This window comes from Pleurodeles waltl, chromosome 3_1 (genome assembly GCF_031143425.1).
Source record: "Pleurodeles waltl isolate 20211129_DDA chromosome 3_1, aPleWal1.hap1.20221129, whole genome shotgun sequence".
Lineage (NCBI taxonomy): Eukaryota > Metazoa > Chordata > Amphibia > Caudata > Salamandridae > Pleurodeles > Pleurodeles waltl.
The window spans coordinates 1,032,794,473-1,032,810,989 of record NC_090440.1 but is presented as its reverse complement, the minus strand read 5'-3'; the positions used below and the strand labels follow the sequence as shown (position 1 = coordinate 1,032,810,989).

General features: G+C 44.5%; 1 protein-coding gene across 1 annotated transcript in view; it reads left to right on the top strand.

Annotated features, from left to right (window-relative positions):
* LOC138284949 (protein mono-ADP-ribosyltransferase PARP14-like) overlaps window positions 1-16,517 on the top strand; it is a 745,301-nt gene that overhangs the window by 103,817 nt on the left and 624,967 nt on the right. Inside the window, exons 2-4 of the mRNA XM_069224296.1 lie at window positions 3,730-3,860; window positions 3,955-3,988; window positions 5,435-5,623. Coding sequence (XP_069080397.1) covers window positions 3,730-3,860; window positions 3,955-3,988; window positions 5,435-5,623 — 354 coding nt within the window. The remainder of the gene's footprint in view (window positions 1-3,729; window positions 3,861-3,954; window positions 3,989-5,434; window positions 5,624-16,517) is intronic.

The following is a 16,517-nucleotide window of genomic DNA, read 5'->3' as shown; positions in this document are numbered from 1 at the left end:
CGCGTCCAAGCCAAAACAGCAAGGGGACATCCACCTCTGTGTGGACATGCAGCTACCAAATTGCACCATAAAAAGAGAACATCACATCACACCCACGATGGACGATATAATTGCAGATCTAAACAGAGCTCAATGGTTCTCGAAATTAGACTTAAACACAGTGTACCACCAGCTAGAGATAGACCCTGACAGTCGAAATGTCACCACGTTCTCTACTCATGTTGGGCTGGGACGATACAAAAGGCTGAGCTTTGGAGTATAGGCGGTGGCAGAACTGTTTCAAAATGCAATCAGGGAAACACCCTTGGGCCTGGCAGGGGTAATCAACCTGAGTGACGACATCTTGATTTTTTTCTGAGACTCGAGAGGAGCATCATCGTCATCTATGGGCCACGCTGCAGAGACTCTTCGATGCAGGCCTCACACTTCACAAAAAAAGTGTGTGTTCTACCAGACTTCGATCGATTTCTTTGGGTACATCTTCTCCAGAGAGGGGCTAAGGTTAGACCCAAGAAAGGTAGAAGCCATTCACCAGGCTTCCAGCCCACAGAATAAAACTGAAATCCGAAGCTTCCTGGGGATGGCAACGTATTGTGGCCGGTTCATTCCCTAGCTAGCCACAATAGCAGAACCACTCAGACAACTCACGAAGGTGGCCCACAAGTGGAAGTGGAGCCCCGAAGCGGACAAAACTTTCCAAAGTGTGAAAGAGGTGCTTTTGTATAGGGTGACCATGGCGTATTTCCACCCAGAGAGGAGAACAGAAGTGGTGGTGGACGCAAGCCTGTGGGGCTAGGGGCAGTTCTGCTACAGGAACAACGTCGCCAAGAATGGGCCCCTGTTGTATATGCCAGCAGAGCGCTGTCCGCTGTGGAGACACAGTATGCAAAGGAAGAGAGAAAAGTGCTGGCAATTCGGTGGGCGTGCAAACACTTCCACCTAGACCTGTACGGCCATGAATTTAAGGTGGTCACAGACCACAAGCAGCTGGTGTCACTGTCTGCAGGATCCATACGATTAGCTCTCCCCAGGATTGGGCGCTGGGCTGTCCTGCTCCAGCTGTCTCAGTTCAAGGTCATTTACCAAACGGGGTGATCGGCTGATTACTTGTCAAGGTATCCCCCAACAACACTGCTGGATGCATCACAGGAAGATGAAGAAGAAAGAATGGAGAATTTTGTGAACATGGTGGTGCAGGCAGCTTGCCCTGTAGCCTTGACGGTGGCTGACATAGCAGAAGCAGCGGAGAAAGATTATGTTCTCAACCATGCCAAAGAAGCCCTAAGCAAACGACAGTGGAAACGGTTCCTGGACGGTGTCAAAACCTGCAACCTAGAGGAAAGGGCAGCCATGCAAGGAATGTGGAGAGTGAAGGACGAGCTGTCAGTAGGAGGTGACGGTTTCCTATTACGTGGTCAGAAAATTGTACTCCCACGGTGCCTCCGGAATAAGGTGGTAGAACTAGCTCACCAGGGACACCAAGGGGCAGCCAAAATGAAAGCGCGCCTCAGAGCCAAAGTCTGGTTTCCTGGCATGGACTCCAAGGTAGATGCCCTGGTTAGGAGCTGCCACTCCTAGATAATCACTTCCATCTAGCAGCCCACCAATCCAGTAGTCACTGAACCCGCCAGTCAGAAACTGTGGTCAAAACGGAGTATGGATTTTGGAAGTTTTCCGGATGGGAGGCTGACGGCAGTTCTGATTGACTCTCACATGAAGTTTCCTGTGGTGGAAGTAGTGGCATCCACCGCTACTGAGAACGTGAGACTGGTGTTAGAGACTATATTTGCGATATCTGGTCTCACCGATGAAGTCTGAGCAGACAGCGGCCCCCCCCATTCCAGGGGTAAGAGTTTAAGAACTATTTGAGGGGGCTTGCCATACATCACCGCAAGATCATGCCATATTGGCTGCAGGTCAGTTGTGATGTTGAAACTTTCATGCAGACACTCGACAGAACCCTGAGGATCGGAGTGGAGGGAGGTGAAGATATCACAAATTGTCTACATCAGTTCCTTAGAGCCTATCGACAGACACCTCACAGTACCACCAGTTGTGCGCCAGCTGCTCTGATGTTCAAGGTTGCTCCGCAGGATTGCGTCCCGGCTGGCTCTCAGTGGTTGCTCCCTGAGTTGGATGCCGAAGCTGCTCAATGGCGTATGCAGACCTATCAGAAAGCGACTAGGACCCGGAGAAGGACCCGCTGCCACAATATCCAGGCCGGATATCATGTAGTCGTAAAGAACCTGCGTCCTAGAGGGAAGTTCTAGACCACCTTCAAACCTGAGGTGTGAGATGTGGTAATGGTCAGAGGGACCATGGTGACAGCTCGGAGAGCAGAAAGACAAGTGAAGAGAAATGTATCATGTTTCAAACTAGCAGGCATGTCGGAGGAGATTGTAGAGGAGGACGGAGAAGATAAAGGTGTTGGAGGAGGAGAACACGGTGGAGATGAGAGCAGAGAAGCGCCATGTCCTGTATCGGCGCAGCCAGCAGAAGGGAATGGCAATGCGATGTTGGATGGGCAGAATGAAAGGTATAATCTCCGGCCCAACCCTGTGCCCAGCCAGGGACTCCTAGACTTTGCCTGTTAATGGGGATTGCCCGGCGGAGACGTGACTGCCTACGAGTACCTGGAGAGTGAGCTGGTATGTGTCTTTATTGGTCATCTGTATTTTATTCTTGTGCTATTTTGTTTGCTCTTTTTTTTTTTTTTTCCTTTTCAAATAAAGCCTTGGAGGGATGTAGAGAGCCACCCGTGCTCTTCTATACATTGTTGCCCTTTGCGGACGCCAGGGCTGGCCACGGGCCGAGGGTATAAATAAAGTTGGGGCTGCTGATGCCATCAGTGCCCGTAGTACCTTAACATAGTGTATGAGCGTCGCAGTCACCGCAGCAGGCTTTGCGCACTACCACACTGGCCACTTAATTTTGCGTGCCGTAGTCCTGCAAATAACATGCTTTACGGTTATTAACATTTTCCTGTGCTCAGTTTAATGACTGAAAGAATGAGGCCGGAAATGGGACATAAGCTGCAGGGCACAAGCGCATCTCATCAACGATTGCCTAACTCACCGAGCTTTCTTTGTGGTTATTCTATTATTTATTTATCTCCATATTTAGTATAGTGCCACGTACCCCGGTGTGGTGAGTTTTCTATGTGGTCTCACAACGTGGAGGGGACCATGGATTTCACCTCGTTGTCCAGGGGTCATTGAGATAGCTCAGGCCATGTTGTTTTATCGTGTTCCAGGTGAGAGATGTTAAGCCTGCCACGGGGTTTCAATCTCACGTCACTTTCATCCTGGGACTTGTGGTTTTATTTGGTACAAATGCAGGGCTACAAGTTCCAGCATGCAAAGTGATACAGTTTGAAGAGTTAGAGGTATTGGCGCATTTTACACGCGATCTTTGTACACCCGCCCCCCATGCATGACGGGGCCTCATTTGTTTGATCCCGGAGGCCTTTCCTCACAGGAAGTAGTCGGTGTCCTGATATTCTGACTTCTAGATTGATGTACGAGGTGATAGTTCACCCCACTCTTAATGTAAATGGACACATCTTCGGCTGGGGCCTTCTTGCAAGCGTACTCACCCAACGGTGGAAAACAATGACTGGCAAAACTACGACTCTCCCATAAACAAAGCCCAACAGTATTTCACGTCTGGTGACCCAGTGTCTCGAATTTACATAAAACTTTTTTTTTTTGTTGCTTTGCTGTGTTGCAGTGAGACAGCGAGTTCTAGCTAACAAATTTCACACACTCGACATGCCCGAAAAACGAAAGGTGATATTAGACGTACAACTGATAGAAGCCGAAGAGCACCATAAAACCAGAGATCCTCTGGAGAGCTACACGGTAAGTATTAAAAACACATACTTTATACATTTGCATATGGCGTCTCTGCTCCGTAGAAGAATTGACCGCCATGTTGTTTACATTCTTCTGCTAGGACCCCTTGTCAGCCGATGAACCCCAGGAGCCAGGTAAATGAATACATGTATTTTTGATTCATATTACACACTACGTAGGGGGGAGGGGGGTTAGACACACCTGGGCTTGGTTTCCTAAAGCGTGAGTGGTGACGGTGCAGCAAATGTGCCCTTAGCCCTAACTATATACGAAATATAAACAGGAGCGACAAGGACTTCTGACACTGGAAGAACCTTGTTCCAGTTCTGGGATTTCCTTTTACAAACTGTTGCATTATGGCACTTCAGTTAAATTGATCATATTGATGTGAATGGAGACTACTAATCCCAGAAACCCTGGATGTCAGATGAGTGATTTCGACAGGATCATTGTGTCCCCGTAGTATGAAGGCATTTGATGGCGTAAGCGTAACACCATAATGTCCAACCTAAGTTCAGGGTTGCTTCATCCATGCAGTTTTTCAGGGTTTACTCATAACTTCACACCCAGTGACTCCAAATGAAGCTCGTTTACACTAAAAATTAGGCATGGATTTGGCCTTCCAGTGCCTATGTTTAATACCCCTGATGCAATATTTATTGTGTACTCTTAACACACAGATCCTGGTCTACAGTTTTGCCCTTGCCCTCCGAATACTCTTGTTTTGCTGCTTATGGCCTCAGAGTTTTTGTTTAATTTGTTGACTTCTTGAGCAATTTATCCCTGGAGGCTGTTCTGTTAATCTACTGCCCTTTCCGTTCTCAAATATTTGCAGAATTCGTACGTTTAGCCATGCGCGAGCAGCTTATCCTGTTCGGATTTTCCCTTTGCATGCCGGAATTTATAAGCATATTGAGTCCACTATAAAGAAAGGACTGCAAGTCCCAGAATGCGAAGAAAAGACTAATCCTGGACTGGATGAACTGCCACGTCTTGGCTCGATAAACATAAGAGCTCTGTTTATTTAAAATAGTGTATTTGAAAGTCTTTTAGTGCATGGGTTTCAGCCTGATCATTCGCACGCTTCTGCAATGCAAGCAGGCTGCCTTGCACGCTGGGAACCGTTTTTATCATAGTTTAGGAGATTCTACCTGCTAGTCTTGGTGGTAGTTCTATATTGCGACATGGAGCCAGTTGGCAGCTGTGTTTCCAGAACTGCAGTATCAAGTGATATGTAATACAGAGCTCCCAGGGTTCCCATGTTCGACTGTGAGTAGCTAATCCAGCGAGGATTTAGTTTATAATATTAAAATGACTACAAATCCCAGAATGCAACGAACGTAACGGGACAGGGCCAGATTCAAATACGTGGAATGCAAGTAATGTTTTTAGGAAGACTGTTTCTAATTGATCTTTCACACAAACGTGCTTACATATTCTTTAAAATGCAACTTGTAAAAGAGAACATTTCGTGAAAGGAGTTCTCGAAAAATGATTGTCTGGGTTTGCCGCTTTTGCACGTGTCTCTAAGTTTTCTGCTCTTGCCTTTTCCTGTGTATTTTTTATTTATTTTTACTCAGACACTGCAGCATCGGGAGAGCAGATGGCCGAGGAGTCTGACTCCATACTGGTCCTCGATTCGGGAGCGGCGATTGATGAAGACGTTTTGGAAATGTACTTTGAAAACACAAAGCGATCAGGTGGCGGACCTATCAAGCACATCTGCCGTGATCGAAAAGGCACCCTGATCACCTTTGAAAACGTTGAAGGTATGGTCCGTTCTGGCCAGAGCACTCTTTTTGTACAATTTCAGGAAGCCACATGTTTGTTGTCCGCATGCCATCAAGTGCAAGTTGCAAAAATGTGAAGTTTTACCTGCAGCAAAGGAAGGGAGTAAGACTCCCAGATGAGGGGTGGGCGGGGCAGTCAGTGCTTCCAGGGGAGGATGTTTAAGGACAGCGGTTCTTAACCTTCCGACGTCTGTGGAGCTCCCACTGAATCACTACTGGAAAGCAGGGACACCCGTCTGAGCAATTTCTACGATTTGAACTCAAAATAATAACAACAAATAAACATTTATAATCTATTCTAGGTTGTTTTTCGTGTGCCCAGGATAGGAATTAGTATTGCCATTAATGTTAATAAATGTTCTTTACCTTTGAAAGGCACCCCACAGCCTCCCCCCCTCATCTGTCCCATACCCCAACTCCAGGTCTCTATGACCCAGTGATGTTGTTAGTGTCGAATTATTAAGTGTTCCACATAGTTGTGGCCATGCCTGGATCAGCAGGTTGAGGAGTATTAACGGGCGTGGGGTGCTTATTCAATTTGTTCTCTCTTGCACAGAGGGAGGTAAGGAAAGAGGGTAAGAAGGGGAAGCCCTGCTCTCTGGTCCCTGTGTGGCAATTGAGGTGCATCAACAATTTGTTTAAGTATATCCATGGGTGGGTGCGTATGGGAGACCTTACAATATGTGGCATGGAAGTGCGGCATACCAGCATAACATGTAACATTTTACACTAACTGCTATTAGACACTCCTTGTAATACTCATCGCTTCTACCAGGGCTGTCTGGTCAGGAGTGATTATCTGTCACTGGTTCTGTGGCTGCTTTTAGTGGCTATTCCAGGTTGTAGCTTCCTTTGACATTAGTAAGTTCTTCAGTGGTTTAAATCAGTTTTACTTTCCAGAGGTTTCCTGAAATGGTGATCTGTTATTCAACCCTTTAGTTGTTTTGTCGCAAGGGCCTGTGGCTGGTCATGTGCTCCGTGTGGTAGAATCAGTGTTATGTCCAACACAATGTCACCAGGCTCTTCAAGAAACATTCTAATTCTACTGTGGCCATTTGACTTCATATCCATCGTTATCCACATGCCCGGTTCTATTTGATCAAATTTGGTATCCCATTTGCAAAACTGTGATCTGAGGTCCAAAAAGGCCTTACTTTTAGCATTGGCCTCCAAGGAAAATAGGCTGAAATCTGTATTTGTGTCTATTAAGTTTGTGAGATTTTTGTTTCTGTAGAAACAAGCTACATTTGGTCTAGGACATGGTGAATCATGATAGGGTGGTATATGTTATCTGATCCTTGACCCCTCTGCAGTTCTTCTGCGAGAGTGATGACGTGGGGCAATAAAGACTATACAGGTCCTGCTTTCATTTTCTCAGAAATGCCTTGAAAACGCATGTTATCCCTTCTTATGGTGTCTTTCATCTCCGTGATTTTCTTTCGTAGCATCCAGTGGTCCGGGCCCCTGTTGCATGTCTTTTTGAGATGGTCTTTGACAGTTAGTCTTTTCTGTACTCCTTCTTTTCTGTACTCCTTCCATTCCCCTTCTTACATGGAAAGCTACCATGTCTTTCCTCGTTGATTTAACTCCTGTCATCAGGTTTGTCACTTTAATGACCATTGAGCTTTACCTGGCGCCTACAGTCAATATATATTTCACTGTCAATTTCACGGTTATATCTTTTTGTAGTTTCACCTACACCATCTGTGCTGCTTTTTTTCTTTCACAACTTCCGTGAAGAGCAGTTGTCTCAAGCTCTTGCCACCAGACATGGTGGAGTCATTTTTAGATGGATTGTGCTATTTTCTAATTCATCAGGCTTTCCATCTGAAGGAAATTTCCTTAGTCGTGGTATTCTTGTCTCATGGAATATTGATAGGGAAAGTTTCACATCTCTTTTGCTGGGGTCCATTTATGCCCTTATTAGTCCCTGCATTCATGGAATGTGCTTCACGCTGTCGACCACGACTAGTTGGGATCCTTTCACGAATGTTACATTAAAACTGCACCTAGCAAGATGCTTGAAGTTTTTCTCCTAGGACTCTTTTAGACTTGTTTTCTCTCACTCATGTGTCATGTAATAGCAGCCGGTGTCTCAGCAGTACGATTATTTCACACATTCTGCGTCTCTCTCTGTTTCTGATTTACAAGGTCTCTGCATTAGTTTCACTAGAAGGTGAAACACCACACACTTTTGGTGTCCACTGTCCCTCCCACCCGACCCCATCGTTGCGTTGTCAAGGGCACACACTGTTTGAGATTTTATGCCCTCTTACTACTCTTGTTGTTTTATGCCCTGAATAAACAGATGGGCTTGCCTCCTTTCACCTTCCAATCCTGTGTACCGCCATTGCTTTGCCGCCTTTCTGGCATGGATGCTCCTTTTCACTCTTCCTCCGCCTTCTCCTCCGCCTCGCAGAGGTTCCTGAAGTTCTTCCTTATCTTATTGATACACTCTCTCCTCCTTCAGTGGGCTTCCAGCGCAATGCTTTAGAACAGTGGTTCGCAACCTGTGGTCCGGGGACCCCTGGGGGTCCGCAAAGCCTTCTCAGGGGGTCCACGAGAGCCTAGAAAATAAAAAAAATATGAACAAATATTGACAAATTAGCTCCCCAGCTTCCAGTAATGACGCAGGCGGGGGTCCCCGGATTCCCAAGATGGTTCAGTGGGGGTCCCTGGGTTCGATCAATGTTAAAGTGGGGGTCCACAGAAATCAAAAGGTTGGGAACCACTGCTTTAAAACGCAGTGGGGTAGTTGCTGTGTTATCTTAGCCCCCATTGTCGCCAGGCAGTTTTTCCTCCAGACCTGGGCTACAGTGTGTTTCCCCTTTCACCTGCTGATCGTGAATTCTACTCCTCAGTGTGGTTAACTTTGTCAAGCCTCCATTACCCCCACTTCACACAGTGAGCTTCATCTGGAGATGGCCTTCTTGTTCAATGACCAAGCTCTGCCTCTACAGCACAACTTAATGCAAACTGGCAAAAATCCAGAACTTTCAAATGAAATATTCTGATACTTGTGTTGGTAGTGTTTTGGTTTTATTCACCCCAAGTACATTTTCAAAAATATCGGCACAAGCCTTCCTCTTAGTAAAATTGTTCACACCATGACATTTGTTTATTGATTTGATTTTCTTTAAAATTATTATTTTTTAATAAACTCCTAACCATCCCAGTTATTTGTGCCTCTCAGTATGTGCCTTACAGATCTTCGTATAGTTTATCACTAATGGTGGTGTGGGTGAGTCGCATTGAATGATGAATATGATCTAAATGAAATATCTTTTCACAGCGGATGAACAAAACGTTTCTTATGAATTGTCCAAATAAAATTAACTTCTGCAGATGCGTTTGTCCACTGAGCCATCATATCCAGCAATGTCTAGCACACACAGACACTATTTACCAGTTCTAATATTTTGATAAAGTTAGATCTAAACAGCACTGAAGTACTTTTGTTTGAGAGCCAAGTGCAGAAGAGTCCCCAGCTCGTCATCTGAATCCTGTGCTGCACAGATAACTATAAGCGAGAACGGCAGACGGGGTCTTGGATTGATGGCGGACCACTAGGTAAGTTGAGTAAATCCTTTATTGAGCAACCTTGTAGGATGAAGGTAAACATGTACATACACAAGTACTTCCCTGCTCCAACTGCCCTAACATTCCAAATCTCTACCTTATGTACAAGGAACGGACTAGGCATTCTTTAATCAAATTCTGCATGAAACATCTACATTCCACCCCATTTCAACACATCCCTTCCTGTAAACAAAACACAAATAAAACAACCAAAAAAGAATACTTATCAACAACTGAAATATTGTCATGTTTGTACAATACTGAGATAATCTTCTAAATCTCTAGGTGTCTTGAAACTATTATCATCAACTGAAATATTGACGCATTTACGTACTACAGCTATAATTTTCTAAATTCCTAGGTTTCTTGATATTCCTACCAAAAGTGCTTGTTCTGACCCCTTCATTATGCACACTCTGAATTCCCTGACACTCTTCACCTCCCAAAAGAACATTGTGTACACAGTCATTACAATGTTCCTCTGCGGTAATGTCCTCCTCATGTGCAACTTCTGGATTAGCATGCATCCACCAGTATTTGTCTACCTAGTCAGACTCACTGTACTTCCTTTCCTCCAGCCTGCCAATTTCACTTCTAGCCAATGACAAACGACTCGTATGACAAATATTGCCATCATCTAAATCCACTGTCTTACTGATCACTTTCACTATTTCTTTAGGAGTGCTAAATTTGCTTTTCCCTTTAGCAACCTTTTTTACTGACTTGCCTCGTACCTATTACTCTACAGCCAATTTCACCTCATATACTCCATGCTTGGAATCAAAATAAGACTTCATTTTTTCCTGAGATTTATTTGACAAACTCCACATTACACAACCAATCATCAGCCCAAACAGACTCTTTCCTACCAAACCATGGGAAGTCACCCTATAGGTCCAAACCATTTTACTCAATTCCACTTCCCAATCTTTCCTTCCCTGATTGATTAAAGATATTTTTCAATTGACCAATCTGTTTGCTCTCTCCTCAACTCTATTTCTCCTGGGACGATATAATGCAGTGAATTTGTACTCAATATCCGCAAATCTAATAAAGTTCCTAATTTCTTCTAATCTGAATTGTACTCAATTGCCAGTTAATGGGGGCGCAGAAAAACTCCCTCAAAAAAGTTTTCCCAAAACTTTGATTATAGTACGAGTGTCTGCTTTATCAACTACTTTTACTTCCAACCATCTAGAGAACAAGCCCATCAATACTATAACGTACCTACAAGACCCATTGCTCCACAAAATATGTCCCATGATGTCCAGCGCCACTTCTTCCCATGGTAAATTGGGACACCCTGATGGACTTAAAGGAGGGTTTAAAGTTTTCTGAGATTTGTCAGCTCCTTCACAAACCACACAGGATCGTACAAATCTGTTTCTTTTTCCAACCTGGGCCACCGGTATAATTCCTTCATATTTTATTTAGTACATGCTATGCCCGCATGTCCTTTATGACAAGTTGATACAGTCCTATTTCTGATAGCACGTGGTGGTATAATTTTGTCACCTCTCAATACAAAAACGTCAACAATACCTAGCTCATCTCTGACTTTCCAATGTTTTCATCCCACCCAATAGTTCTGCTTTCACACATTTTCCCCATCCATTTACAACTCGCTCTTTAACATTTTTGAAGGTATCATCCTTGTAACATGCTTCCATCCACACCTCCTTCTGCAAACTTGTGACGCGTTCACCGTAAAAATCCCTGCAACATACACATCATTCAATGGATTCACGTCGATCTCCCTGAGAGCGAAAGACATCCTGATTAGGAAATATGCTGTGTAGCAGGTACATATTAGACTTTATATGGGGAAAAAAAACGCAAACGCATGGACAATCTTGCAGTCTTTACAGAAGCCCTAGACAAACCTTCTTTTGTTAAAACATCATAACATAGCATAACATAGTCATAACAAACTTGAGCACTTGAAACTGCTGCCACAAGGAGAACTGTCTAAGCCTCTTACTCATGGAGCCGCCCAAAAGCATAGCCAAGATACCTACACTGGAGAGATAATGTAGAGTATCCTCACCGTAGAACTGACCTGCAAGACCATTGGTGGAGCTGATGGGGTTCAAACCAAGCACAGCCAATTAGAGACCTATATGCTGCTGAGTATCAAAGTCTAACAAAACCCCAAGCACGGAGGCCGTGTGACTCGTATGGTCAGACCCACCATCCTATTTCATTGCTAGTATAATTGACTAAGCTTGATGGACTTCTCACAGTCCCAGAAGCCATGCCGGAGGGGGGGGATGCTTTGCTCTCCGAGCCATACCAAAGCAGAACTTGGAGCCAGTGTCTTTTTTTTTTTCTCTCTCTCTCTCTCTCTCTCTCTCTCTCTCTCTCTGAAATACGGCTTTTTTTCAGTGCAGTTACAAAGGTGCCCGGCACCCTAACGGAGGCAAGGGAACTAGTGCCCCCCATTATTTTTGTAGCAAAAAGCAGCTATGTTTGGAGATCAGTGGGCCTTTCACACCGTAGACACTAGTGACACTATACCTGCTGCACCATTGATAGTTACTCCTCTAGCTTTTTTCCTACCAGAGCTCCATTCCAGATTGGACAGGCAATGCAAATGATCCTGCAAGCGGACCAATGCTTATAGTTAAAAACTGGGAAAAAGGCAATGTTTCCAGAAACAATGCCGACAATCTAGAGGACAAGGAGTGTCGTAACATTGCAATTACAAAGAGCCTGGGCATTTTCAGTTTATTTTCACTCAAGTACACTCTTAAGGTTTGGCTTTCTGTGACAAAAATACTAGTTCAGCTTTTTTGATGTAAACAAACGTGGTTGATACAAACTTATTTGTCTGTGATAAAACATATTAAACCAGATAATTCCTTCTAGACTAAAACAGTAGCATAATTCATGCTTTTAATATTTTGTGTTGAGTTTTACTACTCTTTTCATCACAAATGGTAACCTCATTGAAGGACCAAGAACCATCGCTCACTGGTCCCAAAAACTCTCTTCCGCTTTCATTCAACTATTTCAACTTTTCCTGATCCAGCCTGGTGCATTAGGAGACATTGTTAGGGGATGTCCAAATGGGCACCGTGGGAGTGCGGCCACATGGCGGTTACAGCTTGGCGGGCGGCAGTAGCCGCCCGCCAATGTTGTAATGAGGCCCTTTGTCTTTTAAAGCAGCTCGAAGCATTTAGATTTTCTGATTGGATCAACATGAGATCAAACTTCTGTGCAGAGTGGTACTGGAGCATTAACCCTTTGGCTAAATAAATATATATTTATTCCCTAAAACCACTGCATTTCCAGGGAGCTTCATAGACCAACTTAATTTATTACAGACAGATTTTTATCGGAGCCCCCCCAGACTCGTCTCAACATCTTTTCTTGTTCAAGTGGTATTGTCTGTTCATTTCTACCACCATAGTTTTATACTGAATTCTGGGATTGGTAGTTGCATTTCCCACACCTGAAAACTGTTATGACATAATTGCTGTCAGCACGACATCCTCATTCTGTTGTAAGTCATTCATAATTTCAGTTTAATATTTCAACACACATAGTACTTGAAAGAATACGTGCATTAAATATACACTCCGCATCTTAAAACAGGGTTTCCATTATTGCCAATTTCAATTTGTTTCATTCGTGGGATTATATATGTATTCAATTTAAAATTGTTCAACACAACAACCGGCCCCCAATTGCCACTGAAGCACCCCATAGCGGATTTAGGTAGAGTTCTTTCAAGTAACTATAACTTGTGCTTTAAGGTAACTAACCTGGGCCCATGCCATGCACAGTTTTCTTATCAATAATGTTATTGCAAACGTTGCATTGATATAAAAAATGCCGTACAAGATCTCATCAGTAACTTGTGTGGAGTAATTAGCTGTGCATGGCTAGATGTGCAGGGCGCGAGTCAGCCATTTGCAACGTGAATTTTCGCGCACATATTTGTGAATATTCACGAATTTTCGCAAATTATTAGCGAACAGAGATATACAAATTTATTTGCCCTTACATATCTCCTAAACTACGGAACGGATTTACACCAAATAACAAAAAGCACAATCTCCGTATCGGCAGCTCGTTTTCTGCCAAATGATTCTGTCCAGTGGTTCGGGCTGTAGACGTGTTGACAGGTCCTATGGGAATTAACATGGGAAACACAATGTTTTTTTAGCCCCTTTTTCTCGCCCCCCCACTTGACGGATCACCTCCAAACTTCCTGTGCAAGTATCACCGGGCCCCTTTTTTTTGGAAAATATTGTGAGGATTTGTCAAACAATGCCAAAGATATAGGCAAGTCAAAAAACGCATTTTCTATGGAAGCATGGACCTAACTATAACTACCTTCTGGTGACTGCCACTAGGAGATAGATAGATATATATATAGGCATGTGGAGCTGCAAATACACATGCTATGCATTGCTTCCATCATCTAGCGTTGGGCTCAGTGTTACAAGTTGTTTTTCTTCAAAGAAGTGTTTTAGGAGTCACAGGATCGAGTGACTCCTCCTCTCGGTCATACTGCGCATGGGCATCAACTCCGTAGTTAGATTGTTTTCTTTCCGCTGTCCGGTTCGGACGTATTTCCGTTTGCACCAAGATTTCGAATCGGAAACTTTAGATAACTTTCTTTGACCGCCGGTATTGTTTTGATCACATTTCCACCCATAGTCGAACCGTACAGTCAAAAACCAAATTTCGCCCTTCTGGGCGCGAGCGCCCAATCGGGCCTACCACGTCAAAGCCTGATGGATCGGACTCCATTTCTATTTTGTCCCCGATGCCACGCAAAATTTGCATACACAGACCAACACCTTGTATGTCATCTGTGTCTCTCCCGATCACCAAGAAGAGGATTGTGAAGCCTGTTGATCGTTTCGATCCAAGAAGACCCTGCGTGACTGGAGAGCCAGGAGACTGGGAATGGCGTTGAAGAGTACCGAGTATATCAACACCATGGAGGAAGAACAGACGCAGACGGCAGTTTCCATCCAAGACACCGAATCTGAAGAAGACTCTGAGGAAGATAGACTCATCACTGCTGGTCAGCACGCGAGTACGACTGCCCTTACGCCCACTCCTAAAAGATCCTCAAAGGCCTTGGGTGCACCACTGCCAGAGAGCCATGGTTCGATCCGCAAGAAAATACTCGACGACCAACCTTTGGGTTTGGTGCCGAAAAAGGCCACACCTCCTTCGATACAGGAGTCGAGCAAGTCCACCAAAAGCTCAACCTCCCAACTGAGTCGGCGTCTACATTCTTCGAAGTCGAAGCCTCAACGTCCTTCCTCGGAGCCGAAACAACAGGCTGTATTTTCAGGCACCGAAAAAATTGTCACCTACAGAAGAACAAGGACTTTCGTGCCATCTTAAGCAGAGCTCCAAGCCATATGATAAACAGTCCTCTAAATCATCGAAACCATCTGAATATAGTTCTGAGGACACGGAAATTCAACCCATTCTTGAACTCATTGATGAGGGACAATCGGGGATCCATATCCATAAAGAGACTGGCAGAATAATTAATGCACCTCCTTCACAGACTCAGAGAAAGTTGGCGTTTCAGGAACATTGAGATACTGCTCCACCAACAGCAAAGGTTTTTAAATGGAAGGAGAAGCCATTAACTATGCATACTTCTCCCCCTCATTGACCACAACTTTCTTTTTCACCACCACCCACTTACCCACCACCTTTGCCTTCACCAACCCATCCAAAGCCGTATAATCATGGTGATACGGTTGATCCTTGGGATCTGTATGATCCAGATTCTATGCCGGCTAATGACCCAGACTTATATCCTTTCAAACCTTCCCCACCAGAAGACACTACTGCATACACTCAGGTTATTTCTAGGGTAGAAGCGTACCACAGGGTACTTATGCACAGTGAGCCTCTGGAAGAGAATTTCCTTTTTAATACCTTATCCTCCACCCACTCACGTTACCAGTGCCTCCCAATGCTACGGGGCATGATAAAACTTACAGATAAGAAATTAAGTGAGCCGGTTAAAGCTAGAGTTTTAACACCACTCATTGATAAGAAATATAAGCCTGCACCTACAGATCCTGCATGCATTACCCACCAAGTACCTCCAGACTCAGTGGTTGTCAGTGCTGCTAGAAAAAGGGCCAATAGTCAGTCGTCAGGGGATGCACCTCCTCCTGACAAAGAAAGTAGGAAATTCGCTGCTGCTGGCAAGAGGGTAGCTACACAAGCAGCTAACCGTGGCGAATTGCAAACTCACAAGCCTTGCTAGCAAGGTATGATAGAGCTCACTGAGACGAGATGCAGGAGCTATTACAACACCTGCCAAAAGAGCACCAAAAAAGAGCTCAACAAATTGTTGAGGAAGGTCAGGCCATTAGTAATAACCAGATACAGTCTGCCCTTGATGCTCCAGATATAGCAGCTAGAAGCGTGAATACTCCTGTCACCAAACGCAGACAAGCATGGTTACGCTCCTCTGGATTCAAGCCAGAAATACAGCAGGCAGTACTGAATATGCTTTTCAGTAAAAAGCACCTTTTTGGGCCTGAGGTTGACACCACAATAGAAAAACTCAGGAAGGACTCAGACACTGGTAAAGCAATGGGAGCCTTATATGCAACACCTTAGAGAGGCTCCTTTCGTAAGCAACAATTTAGAGGAGGATTCAAGCCACAATCCACAGAGGCTTCTACCTCCAAGTCTAAACAAGGGCAACAACAGCAGTACCAGAGAGGAGGATTTAGAGGCTCTTATAGAGGCTAACACTTTAGAGCCAGAAGCAAATTCCAGGCCTCAAAACATGCCACTATCCCATCAAAACAGTGACTTTCTAAGCATGCCTCAACCCCACACATCTCCTGTGGGGGGCAGACTGCAGCAATTCCTCTCCCAATGGCAAAAAATCACCACAGACCAATGGGTTCTTTCAATTATCTGCAATGGTTATTGCCTAGAATTGATGGCTACCCCTCCAAACACTCCTCCTCGTTATCACAGGTTGTCCCCAGAACACAATGTTCTATTACAACAAGAAGTACAAACGCTACTACTAAAAGAGGCAATACAATTAGTCCCAAAATCTCAACAAGGAACAGGTGTATACTCACTATACTTAATCATTCCCAAAAAGGATGGCACTCTCGGACCCATTCTAGATCTCGGACCACTAAATTTATATATCCTGTCAGAACACTTTCACATGGTAACTCTGCAGGGCGTCATTCCACTACTACAAAAACAAGATTACATGACTGCATTAGATCTCAAAGATGCGTATTTCCATATACCCATCCATCCAGCTCACAGA